Source organism: Trichomycterus rosablanca, chromosome 15, assembly GCF_030014385.1.
Source record: "Trichomycterus rosablanca isolate fTriRos1 chromosome 15, fTriRos1.hap1, whole genome shotgun sequence".
NCBI lineage: Eukaryota > Metazoa > Chordata > Actinopteri > Siluriformes > Trichomycteridae > Trichomycterus > Trichomycterus rosablanca.
The window spans coordinates 9,427,210-9,452,332 of record NC_086002.1 but is presented as its reverse complement, the minus strand read 5'-3'; the positions used below and the strand labels follow the sequence as shown (position 1 = coordinate 9,452,332).

At 36.9% G+C, this 25,123-nt stretch overlaps 1 protein-coding gene across 2 annotated transcripts in view; it reads left to right on the top strand.

Annotated features, from left to right (window-relative positions):
• evi5l (ecotropic viral integration site 5 like) overlaps positions 1 to 25,123 on the top strand; it is a 72,014-nt gene that overhangs the window by 37,237 nt on the left and 9,654 nt on the right. For both annotated transcript variants that reach the window (XM_063009406.1, XM_063009405.1), the window contains 7 exons: positions 986 to 1,102; positions 1,685 to 1,825; positions 2,338 to 2,496; positions 3,637 to 3,783; positions 5,001 to 5,096; positions 5,204 to 5,299; positions 13,980 to 14,236. In XM_063009406.1, the coding sequence (XP_062865476.1) occupies positions 986 to 1,102; positions 1,685 to 1,825; positions 2,338 to 2,496; positions 3,637 to 3,783; positions 5,001 to 5,096; positions 5,204 to 5,299; positions 13,980 to 14,236 (1,013 nt within the window). The remainder of the gene's footprint in view (positions 1 to 985; positions 1,103 to 1,684; positions 1,826 to 2,337; positions 2,497 to 3,636; positions 3,784 to 5,000; positions 5,097 to 5,203; positions 5,300 to 13,979; positions 14,237 to 25,123) is intronic.

The following is a 25,123-nucleotide window of genomic DNA, read 5'->3' as shown; positions in this document are numbered from 1 at the left end:
TTTCTACAGTGTGAACAGCAGTTCAGGCCCCTCTTAGCTACTGACTCAGGCTTGTTCAAGATCTCGTCACACTGAATATGGACTTCCATTGAAGTCTCATGCTGGAGGCGGGGGTTTGACTAGTATTCTCTTTTAAACTGATGTGTTCATTCTGGGTACACTGTGGTAACACTAACCTTTTGACACCGTATTGACAGAAACACGGTGTGCGTGCATGAGAAACACAAAGATGACTGAAAGTAACGTAAGTGAAGCGAGCTGAGCGGAAAAGATGGAGGGAGTTTAAGAATGAGAAGTCGAGGTCTGTGAGAACGCTTGGCCGCAGCTTTTCTGCTAAAGGCCGCGTTCTTACGACATGCACGGTGTTACATTCAAACATGAAGAAAACACTGCTGACCATGCTAGTGCTGATGGGAGGGTAACATGAGCGTATGTATAAGCTAGTAACAAAAGTGGTAAAAACAAAGATCACGGTGAGGCAGCTGAGAAAGTATCACTTTGAACACTTTCATTAATAGGTGTGATGATCGTCAGTTTTGGGAAATGAGGTTTAGGCAAATTCAGGCTCGTAACTTTCTGTACTCTGATTAGTGTCAGATTTCCCAAAAACACAAAGTTTTATGCTAATCCAAACTGTCAGTGACATTATTTCAAATGATAATCACCTCATTATCATGCATACTTCTGTAAAAAGCTTTTTTTAATATAAAAACAGAAGGTTGCTGGTTTAAGCCGCACCATTGCCAGGTTACTGCTCTTGGTCCCTTGAGCAAGGCCCTTAACTCTCAATTGCCCAAATATACTTGTATACTGTCATAGTACAAGTCGCTTTGGATAAAGGCGTCTGCTAAATGCCAAAAATGTAAATGTGATTTTTGCCGTTCTGCCTCCATTTGTCTCTTATATGGTCGGGTTATTTTTATTAATTCTCTTTATTATTACATTTAATTAAATTTCTTTCTTACTTGTCTTTGTGTATGTCTAGTACACGCAGCAATTTGTGACCAGGCTACAGACTCAGTTGGAACAGTCTCGGTTGCAGGAGACTGAGCTACTCGGTGCTCTGAAGGAGATGCAGGATAAGGTGCTGGACCTGGAGAAGGTCAGTCATTTTATATCTGTGAGCTTGTGCATAGAACTTATCCTCTGTCATTGTATATGAGTGTAGACGTTTGTTGTTAGAAATCATATGTGTTAGATCACAGTGTACCGATATGGTGTGTGTGAATGTGTCTGTGTGTGTGTGTTATTATAACTCATACTGTATGTGTGTGTTAGTCTACTATGTACTAATGTGTAATGTGTGTAAGTATGTGTTAGTCCCCAATGTACTGAAGTGTAGTGTGTGTGTGTTATTATAGCTAATACTGTGTTAGTCTCCAATGTACTGAATGTACTGTATTTTAACTTATAATGTATCTGTGGTAGTCCACAACATACTGATCTGTCGTGTGTGTGTGTATGTGTGTATTTTAACTTATACTGTATCTGTGTTAGTCCACAACGTACTGAAGTGTAGTGTGTGTGATTATAACTCATTCTGTAACTGTGTTTGTCCACAATTCACTGATGTGTAGTGTGTGTGTGTGTGTGTTATGTTAACTCATACTGTATCTGTGTTGTTCCACAGCATACTAATGTGTAGTGTGTGTGTGTGTGTGTGTGTGTGTGTGTGTGTGTGCAGAGAAACAGTTCATTACCTGATGAGATGAACGTAGCTCAGCTGCAGGATGAACTGAAGCAGGTGAAGTTGAGAGAGTTGGAGACACTGAAATCCTTCAGAGAACTTCAGGATACAGTCACTGAACTAAACCAGCGCTGGCAGGTAACAACACACACACACACACACACACTTGATCTGAGACTGAACTAATTAAATATTTCACTAATATTCTATCAGTGTAAGTTCAGAGCTGTTAACTAAGCTTACTTGCATACAAATGCTGTTTTTAGGTGTTATGAACATTAGTTACAAATGAAAAGATAAGAAAGATACATTTATGTATACCCTACAATCCAAAATAAACACTAAGATTACAGTAAAGAAGGAAAATGGAATAGAATAATAAAACATAATTAAAACTACAGAAGATAAAAGTATGAAAAAGGTTAGGTAACAAAGACAAAGGAGAAAAACGGATTAAGGTCGGAGTAAATCTATTTATTATTATACCACTACACTATTTCATTATAGTCCACTTGCATTATAAATCTGCAATTCATGCAGTTCTACATACATACTGTAATTCTGCAGATTCTAAAATGCTGAAAACAACTAAAAATATATTTTATAAGAGGTCTTAACTCACTTTTTGACTTGTTTTTTGTTATTCTCAGCAATACATGTCTCGTGGAGGTGGACACTGGAAGGAATCTCCTAAGAAGAACGCTCTGAATGAGCTGCAGGATAAACTGATGGGTATGAGACTGAGAGAGGCTAACAGCCAGGCCGAGCTCAAAGAGGTCAAACTCAAAAACCTGCAGCTGGATAGCCAGGTCTGAATCACTTACACACACATGCCCATACACACACACACCCACAGTAAACCCATTCTGATATTGTTAGAAAAGAGTGAATAAAAGTAAACTTGACAGCCCCTGGGATTTATTGTAAATAAATAAACTCAATAATGTGCTTAGTAGAGCAAAAATAAGTTACTTAATTACTTTTTACGTAGTGTTCAGAGCATTATTAAGAATTGGAAAGTGTATGGCACCACCAAAATCAGGGTGTCCCTTCAAACTGGATGACCATTTGGGCAAATATTCTTTAATTTAGGTGTGCACAACTGGTAGGAACACATACAAACAGACTGATTGTTGTAGTAAAAGCAAACTTTGGGTCTACATTCAGAAGTCATGAATCAAATAACAGGGAAACACAGATCTGAAGAAATGATACAATAACGTCTTAAATGCACTAAAACATGTCAGAGCTCAGTTGGTTCAATCGTAAGGAAGTAGAGAAAATATAAAACTGCATGTCAGACGGCCCCATTTTAAACCTAGTCAACAAACCTAAAAGGGAACTGGTAAGAATGGTTCCTGTGACACTAACTGACACTCTCACCGAGTTGCAAAAGTCAGTGACTGTGGCTAAAGACAATGTTCATGAATCAGCCTTATCCAAGGGGTTAAATGACCTTTTTGGTAGATTTGCAAGGAAGAAGCCCATCCTAAAAAAAAAGAAACATAATTTGAAAGAGTTGCGTAGAGGGATGGTAGGGTTTGTAGTCTGATCACAATAAAGTAGAACATTTGGGTATAAATTTCAAGCTATATGTATGGCATAAATCAAACAAGGTGAATTAGGTGGTGGGAGCATCAAACAAGGATTGGCAACCATTCAGGGTCTGAAAAAAAAAATGATTGGTGAACAGTTGAGAGATCTTGAATGAACAAAACTGTTCCCTACTGCCAGACAGCTTAATCTGTAAAGGAGATTTGAGCCCACTGACTAAAAGCACATTGTCAACGGAACACTGGAATCAGTACACTTTAGTAATAGGAAATTGAACATCCTTATTGGTACTGACTCCTGGTTATTTTTTCCATCACTGGAACAGAATCTGGGTCTGAAATGGTTAACCTAGTCAAACATGACTGAACTTTTGCACACAAATCTCTTTGGTATAGAATCAGATCTACACGAAGGCGATGAGCCGGCATGAGCAGGAGTCCGCCACCCAGCAGGAGAGACTGCAGAATGCTTTATCTCACAATAAAACTCTGCAGAGCCAGCTGAACGAGATGAAAAGAAAACAGACTGAGTCTGACTGCAAGGTAATGCGTGCTCAGGTGTAACCCCTAGCCTACATACAAACCCTGTGCCTGTTTTTGTGTTTTTCTATTTTTATAGTTGAAGGTCTGTCATAAAAAACACAGTGAAGAAGAAACAAATATTTAAGTACAGTATTCTATAAAAATATTAATAAAATATTAATTAGGAAATAAATTATATACATGAGTATATGAGTATATAAAAGTGATGCTTATAAAACCCATTTCCAGAAAAGTTGGGGACATTTTGTAAAATGCAATGAAAACTAAAATTTGTGATTTTTTTTAATTCTCATAAATCTTTATTGAAATGAAGAGAACAAAGAATGAGGGCTGACCAACTTAAATACATTTTGTTAATATACTGTATACACAAGTTTTGTATTTGATGTCTTCAACATCCTTAAAAAAGTTAAGACAGGGCAAAGTAGGAGTAAAAAGTTTATGAAATATTTGAGATATACCATTTTGAAACATTCCACAAGCAGGTTAATTGGTAGTAGATAAGTATCATGATTTGGCATCAAATTAGAATCCACCAAAAGCTCAGTTTTTGCAATCAAGTCAAAAAACATTTCCTTAGCAAGACTGGAAGACTGGGCACTCACTTGGTGCAGCGGTAAAACACACCAGCACATCAGAGCTGAGTTTTGAACTCGACGGAACTCTGCCATTCAGCTGGGCTGAGCGCTTACATGAACAACGATTGGCTGTTGTTCATACAGAGTAGGAGCCGGATAGGGACCTCATAAATGATGCAATTACAAACTTATGGCTGATTGAAGGAATAATGCATTGATCAGGGTGTGGCTCTCCTTACACAAAGCTGATCCGCATATGAACTCACCTCACGCAGGTGAAAAGATGCAGTCGGCTACTGCACACGTGTCGGATAGGGTGTGTGTCAGTCCCGCTCTCAATCAGGGAGGGGATCAGCATAAGTAGAGAGAAAACATAATGCAATTGGGTAATTGGATACCAGGTGTATATTGGGAATTTTAGAGAGACACATCCTTTCATCAAGGTGACATAGAAAGTGAAATATATGAAGTAAATATAGGCCCTGGATGTATACTAAATAAGAATAAAAGTGGAGAAATACAAGTTTACCCTCACTGTACATGAAAAAAAAAAATCCAGGTGACATTTATTATGTAAATAAAATGAATTCATAAAATGAATGAATGCCCATATAACATCTATTATAATCTCACTTTCAGAGTAAAGAGGAGGTGATGGCGGTGCGACTGAGGGAGGCAGACAGCATGGCCGCAATGGCAGAACTCCGACAAAAAATAGCAGAGCTAGAATTACAAGTATGTGCATTAACATGAATGTATACATATTTTTTCAAGTGTATTAGATTATCTGATGCACAATGTTTTTGTGAACAAATACCTGTATGTATGTGTGTTGTTTACAGAAAGAGGAAGGACTAATACAGGGTCAGCTGAATCACTCTGATTCCAAGCAGTACATTAATCAACTGAGAGATCAGATCACTGAGCTCAAGAACGAGGTAAGACTAAGGTCATTCTCACACTTAGTCTACATACTCAGATCTGTAGACTAGATTAATGTTGGGTTCTTTTGAGGCAGGACATGATTGCTGAGCTGTGTTCTCACAAAAACAGTTTATCCTAACCCTGGCATATTCTAACTTTAGCAACTCTTTTTAGCTGTTTATGAGCTTTGCTTACTGTTAGTTGTAGTTACTTGTGTTTAATGATTTCCTTTCTTTGTTAAACTAAACAGAAAGTCCTTTTGACCAAACACAATTTCTAAACACAGGAGCGGATCACTTTACCACCATAAACACCAAATGCACGAAAACTGCTTTCTCACTTTATTTATATTTATTTTTATTTTATATTTTGGAATTTTAATGCTATGTGTTACACTTTACACAAGATTCATAGAATAGAATAGTATCCCTTGTACAGGGATTTGTACAGACTTGTACAGTACAAGGAAATTATTTTTCTGCATATCGGGTCAGCTCGGGTCAGAGCGCAGGGTCAGCCGTTGCACAGCACCCCTGGAGCTGAGAGGGTTACAGGCCTTGCTCAAGGGCCCAACAGTGGCTGCATGGCAGAGCTGGGATTCAAGCTCTCAACCTTTTAATTGATAGCCCAGAGATCTACCCACTAGGCTACCACTGTCCCTTTCAAGTTCCGTCCATCTGTCCAAGTTCAACATCAAACACCATCACAGGCAATTTTGCATCTCCAATTCACATCCACCAGATAGTAAGGAGAGGATTTACCATCTGACCTTCCCTTCCAGAGATACAGGTCAATAGTGTCTGCTGGTTTGCTAGCCAAGCTGAGATTCAAACTTGGGTCTTCACTGTGTTGAGCTAGTGCATTAGACTGCACAAACACCTATTACTTAATTTCTTATTAATTTAGTTTATTAGATCAAGTGCGGGAAAAGACATTTAGTATATTTTTTAAGTTGGTGGCACTGCTGCCTTACAGCAAGAAAGTCCTGGGTTCAGATCCCAGGTGGAGTAAATTGAGTCTTTTCTGTGTGGAGTTTGCATGTTCTCCGCGTGTCTGCATGGGTTTCCTTTGGGAGTTCCGGTTACCTCCACAGTTCAAAGACGTGTAAGTGAGGTGAAATGGAGATACAAAATTGTTTGTGACGATGTTTGTTGTTGAACTTGAACTCATGTGACCTGTAACTACCTGTCCTTTCATGAATGTAACCAAAGTGTAAAACATGATGCTGAAATCCTAATAAATGAACAGATTAATAAATTCAGATTTCCACAACATACTGTGGTAATTTTTTTAAGCTATTTTAAATTCAGCAAGTGCAAAGGGTTTACCAACATGACGTGTTTCTCTGCATCTTAGTAACAGAATGGCATGAAAAACCACTATAAAGACCACACAAAATATTCCTCACTTTTACCAAACAACCCAAACACACAGAGGCACGCAGGAGGGCTTTGATGTGTGTGTGTGTAAAATCCTGACGAGCTTTCGTACCCACACGAACAGAAACACACACGAACACTCCCGCACATGCATAAACACACATGCACACATACTAATCATGTCTAAGTGAGTGGTGCTTGCTCATCCAGAGACAAGCATTTCGTGACTGAGGGTGTGAGAGTATTTTGACATTCACCATTCTCTGCACTGCTCTCACTCTTGGTCCTCGTCATCTTCCTTTTTTGATTTTACCTCTCACCCCTCACCACGCTTTCACCACACACTCTTTTTTTTGTCTTTCAATCAGTGTGTTCAAGCTTTTCATCCAGTGTTTACATACAAAGCTACAAAGGAAATCCACTATGAATGAACAAAAAATGTATTTTAACTTTGTACTTACAAATATAAAATAAATGTTTTACAGAAAAAAAATTACATTTTAATACACAATTTGTTTTATGCTGACTAACATATTGGGAACGATAACATTAAAATGTGGCAAGCGCAAAGGTTCACCAATAATAACACTGTGCCCTAAGATCAGCAGAAAATGTGATAGAAAATTCACTTAGCAAATCAACAAAAAATTTAATTTAACCAGGGGTGTCCTAACCTTTGCCCAAGACTGCAAAAGTATAAACAAACATACTGTATATTAAATAAAATAAAAATAGGTAAATAAGCATTGTGCTTACTTTTACTTGTGCATTGTGTCTTTTTGACTGATTAAAAATAAAAATATTTAGAAAGCAACTGTGGAAATCTTATTAAAAGTAGAACCCCAAATCAGAAAAAGTTGGGACAGCATGGAAAATGCAGATAATACAAAACACAGAGTTTCTTCACAATACACGTTTCCACTGTGTGATGGTCCATCTTAGATGCCTCCGAGCCCAGAGATGTTGACGGCATGCACAGTAAAGTTTTAAATGGCATTTGTGCATGTAACTCTGTATTGTAGTGCGTGACAAAGGTTTGCCAAAGTAATCCCTTGCCCATGTATTTCTGAGTGGCGGTTCTTGATGCAGTGCCGTCTGAGGGATTGAAGATCACGGGCGTTCAGCTTAAACTTGCCCTTGACCTTTACGCACTGACATTCTTCCAGATTCCTTGAATCGTTTAATGATACTATGTACTGTAGAGGGAGAAATGTGCAAATCCCTTCCAATCTTTCTTTAAGGTACATTATTTTTAAACATTTCAAACATTTTCTCGCACATTTGTTGACAAACTGGAGATCCTCTGATCATCTTTGCTCATCAAAGACTCGGCCTTTCCTGGATGCTGCTTTTGTATCAAACCATGATTACAATCACCTTTTGGAATTACATCATTATTTCGTTTTTCCACCTCATTACTAGCCCTAAACTGCCCCCATCCCAACTTTTTTTGGAATGTGTTGCAAGCCTGAAATGCAGGAATGGATGTTTATCAATAAATGAAATGAAGTTAAGCAGACAAAACATTAAATATCTCTGTCTGCAATCAAATAATCATTTTCCATACTTTCCCAACTTTTTCTGATTTGCGGTTGTAAGACTTGCTGTTTTACGAACCCAAGAACTAAAGTGCATGCAGTATGTAATTCCCAAAAGAGTGTTGTTAAATTACCTTTTTTAGTATTTAGGCATATACATGTGGATGGACATAATTTATTCATTTATTGTGTTCAGAAACTGCTTCATTCTTAGTCATAGCTTTTAGAGACACCCTGTACAGAGTGCAAATCCTTTGAAATCTATACACTTACACCTAAAAGCAATTTAAACAGCTAATTTCAAATTCATGTTTAAGAAGGTAAGAAGAAACCCAAGAAGTAAAAAACCCACATGGACAAACAGAAAACTCTGTCCTCATAGACAGCGACTGGAAGAAAAATTAAATACAGGTCATTAGAACTTTGGTGTTGTGTGGGACCAACACAGCTTGCTGTGTCACTATGACGACAAAATTAAATAAATTCAATGCCAGCTTTTAAGAGTTTGAGAGTCTGCAATCAGACATAAAGAACAATACATTATACTTAAACTCTACAACCAATCAGATCAGCTGTTTATGCTTTCTGCACTGTTTACATATATGACTTTAGCAGACATTAGCAGACTTTATTCAAAGCAACCTTACAATTGTGACCATGTATAATCCAAAAAAATGAGGTTTAGGGATCTTGCTCAACAGTGGCAACCTGGTGGTAGTAAAGCTTTAACCAGGGACCTACTGATTACTAGTCAAGTACTTTAATCTCTGAGCTACCACTATCCTGCTTACTTGACTGGAGTCATTAAACTACATTGTTTAGACTTGTTAATTTTTTTTTACAATTGTGGCCTCTCTTCTGCTGCTGCAGCCCTACACCCCCCACCCATATTTGGAGGAGCACTGAGGAAGTCCTATTCAACCATTTCCGTACTCTACAGACTAGGGATGCACCGATCCAACTTTTTCAGTTCTGATACCGATCCGATACATATACTTTGCATATCGGTCGATACCCGATACCGATCCGATACCATTGTTGAATTAATAAACCGTATACTTTATCATGTGGGAAAGACTTAAGGCATCAGGATTGACTTAAACATTACTAAGTTTGCAAAACTAAATATAATTAACACAGATATAAATGTACTGAACTGCTATTTATTTGTCAATAAAATAATAAACAATTGTGCAGGACCTTGGCACAGCATTCAGATTCAAAATAAAAAAGGGAAACTTCTTAAAACATTTAAAAAAAAATTAAATGTATCAGCTGAAACTGAAGTAGTTACACAAACAGTAATCAATCTTATTTTTTAAATATGTAGTGTAAACAGTAATTCAAAATAAAATCTAGCAGCGGAAGAACCTGAGAATAAACGAATACCTTGGTACAATACAATCAGTAATCAAACACCGTAAACAAGCAAACATCTACGTAGTGCAATTCAACATAAAGGGTGTGTTGGAGAAGCTAGCGATCTCTCTACATAGATGCATTTTACGTCATCCTGTGCGCTCCCGATAAGGAGACTGTTAGAAATCCTAGATGCCTTAAATTCCTCCCTTCTGAGGCATCTTAATATTTCAATGTTATTTTGGCTCAAGAACGAGTGAGCGTCCGACGCTGCCTTGGTGATCAAGGCAATCCCAGCATTCATTGCGGGTCGGGTGCTCTTCTCTCACAGAAAAATAAACATGGCTGACGGGGCGGAGAAACGAGTTATTATCAAACGTAAATAAAATATTACTGATTTTTAACCTGTATAAACTTGTACCGAGTGTTTTTATTTGCAAGTTCGAGCTTGTCAGGAAATGTAACCGTTATCGGTACATGAAGGGAGGTGTTATATTGACGTTAGCGTGCTGTGCTAACTCAATTCATTGGTTTTAATGGCAAGATGCTAAACGCGAAACCAGAAACCCGATGGAAGCACTGTCTAAGTAGCGCGTTCGAATAATATTGACTTATTAGAATCCTCTCTACTGAGGCAGCGTATCGGCCCCATGGATCGGCCTAATTATCCGATACCCGATCTATCTCATTTTGGTAATATCAGGACCGATATCCGATCTTAATATCGGATCGGTGCATCCCTACTACAGACACAGCTAGTCATGTCCGTGTAGGAGTCTGGCCAATTGATAACACAGCTGAGATTCAAACTCGGCTCTTAGCTGTCTAAGGGCTAGCACATCTTTGATGTTATTACCATTATTTTTACATACTTATTTCTTTGTGTTTATTGTGCAGTTGAGCAGTGCAGGTAAATCTCAGTACTGGCTTGTTTCGTGCGGGTTACACTAACTCTAGCATTGTGGTTTACTCTAAACGCTGAGAGAGAGGAAATGAGAGGCGGAGTCTGCCCCGATTACAATCTTTGAAAAGGTTTTCCATTGGTTAACCACCGTCCCACCCCCGTTTACAGATTGTCTAAGCGCTCTTTGGGAATTCCATTATGTCAGATCTGAGATTTGCTCCATACCTGTATCAACTTCTCATGCAAAGTTCAGTGAGTCACAATAAGAGACAAGAAATGAGACAGAGAATTGTGGTCCACTGTAGTCACGCAACGGATACTCGCTGACTCTGCCATTCACACACTACATCACACACATCAACATTACACATCACATAATACTGTATGACATACACTATATTGCCAAAACTATCTGGACAATCCTGTCTACAAATATTGGGTAGTCCTAACCCCTTTTCGACTTAACAGTCTTCGTTATTTAAGTAAGGCTTTTGACCTGATTTTGGAGTGTGTCTATGGGAAATTCTGGGTATTTATTTAATAGAGCATCTATGTGTGTGCTACACATCGACACATCAATTCTTTCCTCCAGGCACTATGAATGTAATGTTCTTTCCTTGACTGTGTGAGTTTCCTCTCACCTCTCAAAACATAAAAATATAGCCTGGCTATTCTAAATGACCTCTAGTTGTGAGGTCGCCCTATTACACTATGAGCTTGTTGGTCATCTAATTCCAAAACACTGGTGATTAACCTAGAACTTTCACTTATATAGTGTAATCTTCCACTAGATTTTAGAGCAGGTATGTGGGAATTTGTGCCTATTTAGTTGTTAACATATTTGTGAGGTCAGGTCCTGATGTTGAACGAGAAGGCCTGACTCGGTTTCAGTGTTACAGTTTAATGTTTAATGCAGTAGAGGTCAGGGCTCAGTGCAGGCCACTTTAGTTTCACCACTCCAGATTTATCAAACTATGTCTTTAGGAACCCTATTTTTCACACCTGTGAGCAACGGGCATGGCAGAAACACCTGAACTTAATAATTATGGATGTCCACATACTTTTAGTCATATAACATAGTAAACAATTATCTGCCAACAATATAAAATAATTTAGCAGTAAGTTACTAATACATCTCATCATTTACGGCATTAAGCAGATGCTTTTATACAAAGCGACTTACGATTGTGACTGAATACAATTCAAGCAATTGAGGGTTAAGGGCCATGCTCAGGGGCCCAACAGTGGCAACTTGGCAGTGGTGGGCTTGAACCGGCAACATTCTGATTACTAGTCCAGCAACTTAACCACTGAGCTACTACCACTGCCCATCTAAAAATGTGTCAAATTAGGGTAACCATTTGTTTTAGATACTTGTATAAACTATAAATGAACAGTTGATGCAAGCATTTGTTGGTGTGTGTGTGTGTGTGTGTATGTTTTGCGAATAAAACGATAAACACCAAACTTAAAAGGTTCTTTCCGTTGTGCCACATGGCATCATATGTAAGATCTTTGATCTGTGATTTTTTTAATTGACCCAGGTAAAGAACAATGTGAAAACACTTAATTACAGTAATAAATGATCTTTACAAAGTTTACTTTGTTACTGTACACCACATCATGCCAGGAATATGTCAAATCTACATCACAACCACAGACCATCATTCCTACTGATTTACACAGAAATAAATCAACCTATTTTATCTTCACCACTGTGTAAATGTGTCATTAGTGTGTGTGTGTGTGTGTGTGTGTTGCCCTTACCTCAGTATTAGCAGCAAAGCAGTGTTACAACACGTTACTATGACAGCCAACCACTAGTCTCTAGCTAGCTATCCAAACCTGTACCAGTGAAAAAGGTTACAGAATGTCACGAGTACAGAAAAGGAAATTTAAACACGCTAACATGAACTTTATGTTCTATGTACAGTTTAGCCATGCGGATATTAAGCTGGGTAATTTTATAGAGGAAAATAATAGTTCAATACTAACAATAGAAATAATAGAATAGAATAGAATAATAGAAAATAGTTTGAATACAATTATTTGTAATTAATTTGTATACTTTTGTTTGTAGCACATTTTCAAAGATATAAAGATAAAAAAATATATAAAGGTAAATAAACTAGCCAAGTTCTCCTAATGATTTATTGACTATAGATCTTGTAGTAAATTTATTAATCATAGAAATAATTAATCCACTTTATACTCATATTATATCCATAAGACCCCATTTTTTGGTTCCAGTTCAATGTTTCAAGTAGCATCTAGTGAACCCCAGACGATTACTGAACATTTCTGGTTTGATAAAAGACAAGTTTTCTTTTTGCACAGTTTTCAAATAGTTGTTAAATCATGAAGGTGGTAGCAAATTTAGATTTAGAGACTTGGAAACCACAAAATGCAAATTTTTGAGAATCTCCAACAGTAAAATTTCAAACAGTATGTGCACTACCATCCTCCTAATACACATGTCCTTATACAGGCAGCATCATTCAATGTTTAGCTGTTTTTTAATGCCACTAACTGTTCCATATAGGTGTTTGTGTTATTATTTTTATTTTTGGCTTTGACTCACCTCACATTTTACACTCATAAGAAATCATTACTGTTTAAGAGTTTATAAATGGTGAATATGTACATACATGGACATACTTCAGTTATAACTTTGTCATAAGAATTTTAGGGGTTTCAGTAATTGTGACACATTTGTCTAAAACATAATCAGAAAATATATATATTATTTTAAACTCACCAAGGAAGGTGAACTACTCTAGTCTGTGTTGTGTAGCGTTGTGTGTAAGGTCCTGATCTGCATTGCAGCTGTCAATACTTTAGTTTAGGGATCAATGAGGCCTCAGCTTTATTGGTTATTATCAGTTAGCAGAGTCAGTCACCAAGCTTTGCAATGAACTGCTTCTCTAAATATTTTGGCAGCTGGTTCTTTGTTCTGATGTCTTTTCATGTCTTCAAAACATGGCATGATTGATTTTTGAGTTACCGTAACCATTACATACCATTAGCATGTGGACAACTTTCCTAAATATTGGGTATAGGTGGTACAGTCACAACCATTGTTTTTTAGGTATATGAAAGAAAATAAATGAAATGATTTGATTTGCTTTACAGCAGTTTGGGAAAGGTTTAATCACAACTGTGTGCTGTGCTGTGAAGGAATCCCAGTGACTTGCACAAAGCCCCCTACTGAATTCCTTTGAGCCAGGTCTTCTTGTCCAACATAACTGTGTGACCTCACGAATGCTCTTTTGACTAAGACTCATTTAAGAATATTGGGAAAAGCCTTCCCAAAAGAGTGAAAGCTGTTAGCCATAAACCTTCACATGATCCTGAAATAGGATGTTCAAAAAGCTAAATAGTCAGTTTTCTACATACTTGACCATCCAGTGTTAATATTTAGAAAACCCTGCAACTGTGTATTTGTGGGCAGATTGTGCTGTAATACTCATTTTCATACAATTCATTTTATTCTTGCTTTACATTTTTGTTACAGATCAGACAGTTCCGTGGTCAGCCGACCAAATTTCAAAACCCTGAGAGCGGAGCCTATCCGGACCTGTGCCTGGCAAGTCCAGCCTCAGCAGAGGGAGACTACCTGAGTTCAGACGACGATCTGCTACAGATCTCGCTGCCTGGCACGGCGATGTTTCCGCACCATCCTTCGGCTAATCTGGACAGCGAGGGCAGCACAGAGAGCGATGGAGATGAGAGAAATGCTTTACCAGGGCATGGTTTAGATGGAGGGCCCAGGTAAGGGGACACTGAAAAGATGGAGGAGGTGGAAGATTTTGGAAATGAGAAACACTGCACATGGACATAGGCGGTACTGAAGAAGGGATGAGTACACACACCTGATCACAGAGTCAAGTAGGTGAACGCAGGAGAAAGACTACATGTAAATAGAAGTAACGACAAATTGTTTCTGCTGAAACAGGGGTCGTTATTTCGGCCGTTTATCTCGGTTTCGTCCTAATTCCTTCCCTCCTACTTTCCTACCTTGTTTTACTCTATGGGCCACACATTCTTACAGATATCCACTACTCTATTTAAAACTAATACTAACACCAACATTGAGGTGTTTTAAATGGAGTTACATTTAAATTCATGGAATTTAGCAGAAGCTTTTATCTGAAGCGACTTACAATTATGACTGAATGCAATTCCAGCAATTAAGGGTTAAGGGCCTTGCTCAGGGGCCCCACAGTGGTATCACATATACTCAATCACAAACATCCAGAAACACATTATCACTATCAAGGATGGGAATCCAAATACACACATATTAAATGATACCATATCCCAAAATAAACATATCAGGTTTAACTACATACAACTGAAACTAAACATATCAAAATAAAATAAATGTACGAGGGATCTTCAAAAAGTTTCCGCACTTGAGGATGGGAGTAGTAGTAATTGGTCTTATATGAGAGACTGAAAGAGCTTATGGTCTGGATTTATCGCCATCTGATTTCCACCTTTTTAAACCGCTCAAAGAAACTTTAAGGGGAAGAAAATTTGATGTGATGATGTGAAAGCAGCGGTGCATCAGTGGCTACACACTCAACCAAGAACATTTTTGCTGATGGCATTAAAATGGTACGACGCTGGGAAAAAAGCATCACAAAGGAAGGTGACTGTAGAAAAGTGATGTCATTTGTTTTTGGAATTCTTTATAAATAGAGTTTAAAAAAGTGCAGAAACTTTTTGAAGAACTTATGTATTGTATAAGTACAGAAATTGGCCTTAATTCTATTCATACAGGGTCACATTATATGGGGATCTGGATTAATCCTAACACTACTAATTGCGCCCTGCGATGCATTAGCACCCTGTTTAGTGTGTATTCCTGCCTTGCACCCATTACACCCAAACTAATTCTCTCCATGAATTTCCAGGCTAATATCACCTCACCTCTTATGCGTGGGGGTGTTGACAGCAGTTCCTGAACAGCTGGCTTCAATCCATATATAAAAAACAAAAAGATAGATGCTCTAAAAGTTACCTAATCAGCTACTTTTTGGGTTGCTTTAAAAATAAAATGAAGTGAATCAGGATAGTGCAGGTGAAAGTTATATGCTGTTAAATGAACAAATTGAACTGTTTATGGTTCTGTATGGTTCTCCATGTTTAAATAAATATTACTAAGTCTTGAAACACAAGAATCACATGCTTTAAAGTAAGAAACGAAACATCCAGCGAAATTAATCTCATTAAAATAGGGCTAAAGGCCTGCTCAGGTGGCGCAGCGGTAAAAACACACGCTGGCACACCAGAGCTGGGATCTCTGGTTGGAATACATCGTATTGAGTCTCAGCTCTGCCTGCCTGCTGGGCTGAGCGGCCACATGAACAACGATTGGCCTGTTGTTCATATAGGGGCGGGGCATTAAGCTAGATAGGGACTCTCTCATGACTGATGCAGTTACAACCTCTGCTGGCTGGTTGATGGTGCCTGCACAAAGACGGGGAAAAGAGTGCGGATCAGGGTGTGTCTCCCCATACACAGAGCTGATCTGCAGCTGATCTCGTCTAGTGTAGGTGACAAGATGCATACAGCTGCTGCCCACGTGTCGGAGGGGGCGTGGGTTAGCTTCGTTCTCCTCAAATCAGAGCCGGGGCCGGCATTAGTGGAGAGGAAGCATGACGCAATCGAGCAATTGGACGCACTAAAAAAGAGAGAAAATGCATTAAAAAAATATATATATATAGATATATACGTATATATATATATATACTGTATATACATATATATATAAATAGGGCTAAAGATGATACAGTTACATTAGTTCACCCGAACACATAGAAATAATTCCTGTTCAACTGACAGTTTACAAACAGTTGTTTGCAGTGATCATAGATCAGTTGTAAAACAGTAATTTATCAGTAATACAGTAATACTGAATTGGAAATACTGCCTGTCACTGACTGCTGAGATTGGGAGATACTTTTTCCTGACTTTTCATCTGAGAGATTTCACTCCTTCACTCTTGAGACCTTTGGTACCACTATAATACATCAATTTTGTAGCATCACTTTTACAGGATATGGAGAATTGAGCTTAGTACATACTGTATGGTACAGTGAGAGAGCAAAAAGGTGACAACACATGGTACCAGGACCTTGGCAGGAATTGAAATCACTATTAAACGTCAGTAATGGCTAAAACATTTTGTCACCGTCTTGTAGCAGTCTAAACCAGGTTTATTTCTAACTCTTTTTCATACACATCTCAAAACGTACCAAACTTGATATACTGTACTAGGAGGAAGAGATAACCTGGACTGAATCTGACATACACATATGCTTGTGGTATGTACTTGTGTTAATAGATGTTAATAGATATGTAGCCGGAAAAATATGAACTGCTATAAATAGTAGCTAATCTGTGTGTTTGTATATGTCTTAACATCATGCAAAAAAACAAGGCAATCAACACTGTTGGACAGTAAACATGAAAAACAGTCAACACACACAAAGTTGCCACTTATGACATTTTTATTATTATTATTTATGTTATTTATTTGAAGTTTTTATTTTTATATACACCTTTTTATTGCTTTTCATTTTTTCCACTTGTGCCAAATGCTAAAAAATTATTTAGAATTTGATTTTGAAAATATACATTTAATTTTACTATGTGCTGCTCCTTTTAGAGATTACTTGTTCTTTTATACAGACTTATGCAAAATATCCAAATCCATACTCAAATTCCATGTTTGTTTGATTAGATAACTCATAGTTTAGGGAAAATGTAAATTTAATATTTTGATATGATTTCAATTCCACATATTGGGGGAAAATAGATATATTTTATGTGCCATAACTTTTGCACATGTCACATTTTTAATGTGCAAAAGTCTGCTTCTGTTATCTTATTTCCACTTATTTCCAAACAGCTAATCAAAAGTGTACATGCATATATGTACAACATCTACCACATCTCTTATACCATAGCAGCCACACTGTAAAGAAATCTTACCTGAAGGAAACTTATATAAAATTATCTGATAGATTTACTTTTACTATGTATACAGTATTTGCCCAGGACTAAACACATGAACATTTGGATTTTAAAATGTTATTATTTGACTACATTTACACTTACATTTTCGGACTAAAAGTCCAATATGTTCACTTGGTTCAACTGGATTGGATTTGGTACGAAATATACTCTATTAAACACAGTCAACTTAAGAATCCTCCAAAAATGTCTATATGTCAAGGCTATACAGACTACTGTAAGGCTTTGTATTGTTTTGTATTTTTGTATTGTGTAACTTTATTATGGTTTAATTGAACACTGGTCACTTCACTCATGTTCTCAACTTTATTGCTGCTTGTAAATGTTCTTAAAGACTCAAAACAAATTCAGCTATATATGTATAGTATATAAACATTTAATTTATCCATTGATTTATTAGTCCATGAATTTTAGGCTGTTAGAAAAGTCAACTGAAAGGTGCTAAAAGTATTTTTTTTTCTACCTATCCAGATTATAAAAATTACCTGTGTGTGGTTCACACCTATTTTACACAAAAATTGTATGTCATAAAGGTACTGGGATTTAAGCTTATATTATTTTATTTGCATTTTACAAAATGCCCTAACGTTTATTTAAAAAATTTCATATTGGCCGCTCAAGTGGCGCAGCGGCCACATGAACAACGATTGGCCTGTTGTTCATATAGGGGTGGGATATTAAGCCAGATAGGGACTCCTCGTAACTGATGCAACTACGACCTCTGCTGGCTGATTGATGGTGCCTGCACCGAGGCAGGGAAAGAGTGCAGACCAGGGTGTGTCTCTCCGTACACAACTCGCCTAGTGTGGGTGAAAAAATGCATATGGCTGCTGCCCACGTGTCGGAGGCGGCATGGGTTAGCCTCGTTCTCCTCAAATCAGAGCGGGGGTCAATCGGACAATTGGACGCGCTAAAAAGTCGGGAGAAAAAGGGGAGAAAATGCATAAACAAAATTTTTAAAATGTCATATTAATATGAAGACTTTATTTTCAAAACTTAAAGATTAATTTTGTTTTGCTGGGATATTATAGCTTATTTTTAAGTAAAAGTGTTTCTACACTCACTGTCCATTTTATCAGCTCCACTTACTATATAGAAGCACTTTGTAGTTCTACAATTACTGACTGTAGTCCATCTGTTTCTCTACATACATTTTAGCCTGCTTTCACCCTGTTCTTCAATGGTCAGGACCCCCACAGTACCACCACAGAGCAGGTATTATTTAGGTGGTGGATCATTCTCAGCACTGCAGTGACACTGACATGGTGGTGGTGTGTTAGTGTGTGTTGTGCTGGTATGGAGTGGATAAGACACAGCAATGCTGATGGAGTCCTGACCATTGAAGAACAGCATGAAAGGGGGCTAACAAAGCATGTAGAGAAACAGATGGACTACAGTCAGTAATTGTAGAACTTTAGAGTGCTTCTATATGGTAAGTGGAGCTGATAAAATGGACAATTTTGGAACAAAATTATTAATATATATATTTTTGGTCTCCAGTATTCATTGATTTAAACGTGTCTTTAATTATATATTGTACAATATTGTACATTAATACTGCTTGTTGGAATTGACATAAGGAGGAAATGTAAAGTGTAAATTAAAAATCCTGCCTTAAAAATAACATCAGAGATAAAATAAGTGTTATCTGCAGTTTAAATTCTATATATTCATTTCTGCCTTCAGACTTTTAACATTTTAATATATGTTCAGATTTTTAAATGCATCCAGTATGTCTTTAAATGTGTATGTGAAGGGGAATATAATAAAGAACAGATCAATAGCTAGAGTAGATGGATGACTCTAAACTAAGCATTGTTTTTGCACATACAGTATATGTATGGTACGTTATATGTGACAGATGTATTTTATGTATTCGACATGGTACAAAGGAACTATTGAGCCTGTTGTCACAGAGCAGCATGTCTGAGACTGTTCTGAGAAAAAGTTTTTAAGCTACTGCACTGTTATGTGCAACCATCCAACTTCAGATTAAACAGTATATTTAGTCATTTCATCCTTTAAATAAATGTTTTATATCATATTCACATCGTATAATGTACGTCTGTATAATGTCAGTCTTTGTAAAGTATTTTGCACAATATGAAAACTAACTGGACAGCATCATTTATCATTAATGAAGTCATTAATTTTAAGTATATTTCAATTATAAATATGTCTTATTTCCAGAACAGTTGGAAGAACTTGCAATAAAACCAAGAATCTGTGATTTCTCAATTAATAAGCAATTTATCAGTTTATATACAATGAAAAAATGTACAGTCAAATAATCACCTTAGTTGTTTTTTTGTAAATATAAACAAACTTTAAATAGATACCTGCAACACACAAACAAAACCAAAAGTTGGGACAGAGGCATGTTTAGCATCATCTTAACATCACATTTTCTGTTAGATTTTAATCATCTGGGAACATTTTTCCTGTTGCAATTCTTCTGCCAATTGCACCACCTGTAGACTGGCTGGGTAGAGCCGCATACATGCACACACCCAATCTGACATTTGAATGGCTTTTGAAACTTTTGCTGATAACAGTCTGGATTTTTTTAGCTCTGGCATGTAAAACTTAAGCTAGAACAAGTGAAAACATGGACTCATATGACCACAGCACGCATTTTCACTCTTTTGGTCCATCAGAGAATCCAGCAACGCTTCTATGTAGAATGAATGCATAATAAAGTTTCAGGGTTTACTACTTGATGCAGCGGTAGACTGTGTGTTAAGTGACAATGGTTTTTTGAAATACTTCAGAGCACATGTGGCTATATTTATCACAGTTGCATAGGTTTCTCAAGCCATTCTGTCAGAAGATTTTCTGAATCTTTTTACAGTATTATGTACAGTAGATAGCAAAAGTCATACACATTCTTTTTGACTCATTTTACACTTTGTAATTGGCTGTTACCAATTTGTCTGCCTACTGTGGAATGTTTCAAAATTGTCCCAAATCCAACTTAAATATTCTATAAACTTATTTTTTAAAAATATTTTGCCACTTTTACAACTTTATTTGGCTTCTGCAGGCATCCCTTTTTTGGCACTTTGAACTCATCGGTTCAAACTCGCTGGTTTCAAACACTGCCATCTGGCTAGGCCGGGCGGCTACATGAACAACGATTAGCTGTTGTTCATACAGGACGGGAAGCCGGACAGGGGCCTCATAACTGATGCAATTACCATCTCTGCTGGCTGATTGATGGTAGCTGCACAGAGTCGAGGGATAATGTGGAAAGGGTGTAGCTCTCCATACACAAATCTGATCCGCATATGAACTCGCCTCGTGCAGGTGAAAAGATGCAGTCGGGTACTGCACACGTGATGGAGGGGGCATGTGTCAGTCTCTGCACTGCTCAATCAGAAGTGGGGATCAGCAGTAGAGAGGAAGGGTAATGCACTCGGGTAATTGGTACAACTAGATTGGGAGGAAAATTGCACAAAAAAGCACAATAAAGTCAGTCTTAAGTCAGTTTATATAAAGGTTTGAAATAATTAACAAATCACAGATTCTTGTTTTTATTGCATTTTACAAAATGTCCCAACATTTCTAGAAATGGGATTGTGTAATAGGATACACAAGCTAATGCTCTGGGACAAGGTGACAGGACTGAGACAAAGGTTTTAAAGCAGTGCCATCTGATGTCCTCTATGTGAGTGTAAGGCACTTCTGTAGCATTTGTGAAATGTTCAGAGGAAATTGGGTTAATAACTTGGTATCCTTTCATCATGTCTAACTGTTCTGTGGTTGAGGTTTGACTTCTAGAGAATGTTGACCAATTGTTCTGTTGTGTACGGCAAGTACAGTTGCAAGACCCTTTTGTAAATACTTTATAATTCTGCATTGGTTTGGTTAGTTATTAATACAATCTGACAAGTCCTAATATTGAACAAACATTTTGTAGACATGCAGCCTGGACAAATATGTGCACCTTATTTAAGAGGGGAAGTTATTTAGGGGGGAGGTTGTGCTAGAGCTTCTTTAATAATTATTTCAAACCATTTATGTAAAACAAAATACAGAACATGTGAGTATTTATGTCATGATGTCTGTAATAGCATTCAGCTGTAATCTGCCTCTGTTTTGATTCTTTGGAGGTGAATTCTGCACCTGAATGATACAGACATTGATGCTGCTGGTGCAGATTTCTTTTTTCCTTTACATTTCATTCTGAGTAAATGTAGTTGCAATTTTAAGGAGCTCTGACTTGGTTTTAGTGCTGCCTTCAAATACCAATTTACCAATTTTTTTGTCTCCTCATCAGTTCCTAGAACATCGTCCCAGCTGCATTACAACTTCGTATTAACACTATCTTTGTTCATATGTCTGGACATATGAACTAAGACTCTGCTCTTAACCTTGGGTTTCCTTTTTAACTTTGAACATTGTGCTTTTGGTTTCAATTTTGCAGGACATTATCATGGATTCATGGTAAACACCCCAATATTTGGATATGCCTTTTGTTTTATAGTTTCTTGTATCTCTGTGTTTTTTATGTTTTGATTGGTGCATGTTTTAATTGAGCAGATGTTACTTGAGAAAAACAGACTCAGATTTTACACTTTACAATTTACTGGAAAACACACGACTAAATTAGTTTCAGGAGCAGTTACACCAGAGCTTAGCTACTGTTTTTATTTATTATTTTTTTATTTTAACCAAAAGGTTAAAGTTCAACTGGTGTACTTAATATTGACATGACGTGTACTTGAATTATTGGTTTTATGCAGATCGTGCTTTACAACCTAGATAAATATTTGACCACAACTCCAAAGAGTTCAAAACACTTGAGACCATTTTTTATTACAAAAAAGACACCTCTTTAATTTTAATATCTATCCAAATGTGGCCTGTTAATGGAATCTAGCTAAATAGATGTTGGTTTGTAACACAAACTTATTAAAGGACCTACCATTGTAGATAACCTACATTATTACCATGGTGCTTAGAAGTTAATATTTAAATACATCGTTTTACCTGCTATATCCATCACTGTGATATCAGAACAATCTCTGATGTTTACATTTATTTGTTTTTATTTTATTTCTTTTCGTTTATTTATTGCATTACCATGAACTCATGAATTCTGGAGAGGAGGGGTATGAATAATTGACCCCTATTTGTGCCATAAAACCTTCTGTCAGAAGAGACTGACTACATATGAACTACATATTTGGAGAGACTATCTGTATATTATTTTCTAATTTCCCTTGCTTGTAACATGGGCACCACCAAAGACTGTGACTATTATCAAAGTGGAATAGCAAGAAAAGTAGTTTTATGTCCCGTCCACTTTGTTGGTGTTCTTGTAATACTTATTGCTTCTTTCCTTATTATGTGGTACATAAAACACAATAATGGGCATTTTTCTTACCCACACTTTTAACTACCTGGTCTGATCAACTCATTAATAATTACTGATGTTTGAGTAAGAAGGCTGCAAAGTGGTTTGGAACAGGGAAGTTTGCCCACGATTGTGACTTCAGTAGTATTGAACTCTTTGGGCCTCCTGTAAACCATCCACACCTGGTCCACTATTCTCTTTACAGATGTGTTGTTGAAGATTATGATTAATAATAAAGATGATATTAATGAAAATAGTGTTAAACGATGAATTCTGTGTTCTGTACTTAATGAATAAAAATGAAAAGGAATAAATATTTACACTATTCTCAGAGAGCACATGCTTGATGTGTTTTGTTTATTCGTGTAATAAATTATTCAATCATTTTTGGTGCCATAGTAAAGAATTGACCCCTATCTACTCCACTATTGCATATTTGTCACTAGATCATTTTAGCAAACAAAACAATTTACATAAAACCCTGTATTACAAATGTATCTATTTAAACACAAAACTGCCAAACACTCATATCACCATTGTCAATAAATTACCTCAAAGTTTATACAGGGACACCATGCCACAATCTTAAAATTACAAAAAATCTACAAGCAGCTAGGCGCTCAGGTGGCACAGCGGGATATTCCGCTAACACACCAGCGCCGAGATTCTGAACACCTCAGTTCGAATCTAGGCTTTGCCACTGGTTGGCTCGGCACCATGTGGCACATTTACAGCAGACAATAATTGGCCGCTGGGTGGGATGATCAAACTAAGTGGGTGGGGGTCTTCAAACTATTATTATAATTACTACTATAATATATATGTATAAAGGAAGAACCAAAACCACAATGCAAAATAGGCCACCCCCTTTCTTAAAATTATAGGTGCTAACTGTACATGTACATGTTTAAATTTGATTTTGCTATATTTGTTTTGAAATGCATAAATAAGTAATGGGAAATGGGATAAATAAGTACCACAAATCTAAAATCATTGCTACTCCTCGCTTTGGCTTCACATCTTTGCAGCCTGACACAACAGTTTATCACTTTTTTTGCATGTCATCATTTTCTCTTAATTTTGCTTTCTCTTTCTCAGTCAATTGTCAGAGACCGTTACAGGCCATCAACTGAGTTTCTACCATTCTAACTAAAACCGTGAGTCCCCCGATGGTTTGTGTTATGCTAGACCTCACAATCTCTCAACCCACAGCACTTCTACCCCCAAACACGTCAGTCACGAGATCAAATGTAACACTATCAGCTAACAAAGCAAACTCCTGTTTTAGACAGTTAAGTTCATAAGATTAAATACGCATGTTGGAATGTTATAACAATCTTGGATATTTTTGTTTTACTTCTACAAGTGCTCTTTATCTGTGAATGAATAATTGCAACACATGCTTTGTCAAACAAAATATGAATTTTAATTTTCATAATTTTTTGCACTTACAAGTTGGGACGTTTTGTAAACTGCAATAAAAACAAGAATCTATTTTTAGTTTATTCTCTTTATCCTTAATTTGATGGGATACATCTGCAACACATTTAAAAAAAAGTTGGGACAAGAGCAAAAGCAGGTGAATTAATTAACCGGTATTTTTCAGACTTTGCAAACAAATACTGATTGAGACACTTTGTGAGAGAATTGTCAATAAGTTCAAAAGCAACATTTCTCAATATGAGATTGCAAATATTTAAGCTCACCATCTATCCCACATAATGTTTTAAAAGGATTCAGGAAATTTAGAGAAATCCTAAGACAAGGGTGGAAACCAGTGTTAAATGTGTGGCCTTTCAGCCCTCAGAAAGCATTTCAGCTTTTCATAAGAAACTGTCATGCTACTGTGGTAGTCACATGGCCTCAAAAGTACTTCGAAAAACCATTGTCACTTATCAAAGTCCGCCGCTGCATTAAGAAATGTATGTTCTATTATGCAAAGTAAAAGCTTTACATCAACTTTTCACAGGAGCTCATCTCAAATGAACTGAAAGACAGTGGAAATGTGATGTGATCAATTAAGTCAAGTTTTAAGCTTGTTTCTGTGAAAAATTAATGTTTTATTGTGCCAAAGATGAAAAGGAGAGGAGGAAAAATAGCAGAGGAGAAATTTTATTTATTTATTTATTTATTTATTAGGATTTTAACGTCATGTTTGACACACTTTGGTTACATTCATAACAGAAACGGTAGTTACTCGTTACACAAGATTAATCAGTTCACAAGTTTATTGTCAAACACAGTCACAGACAATT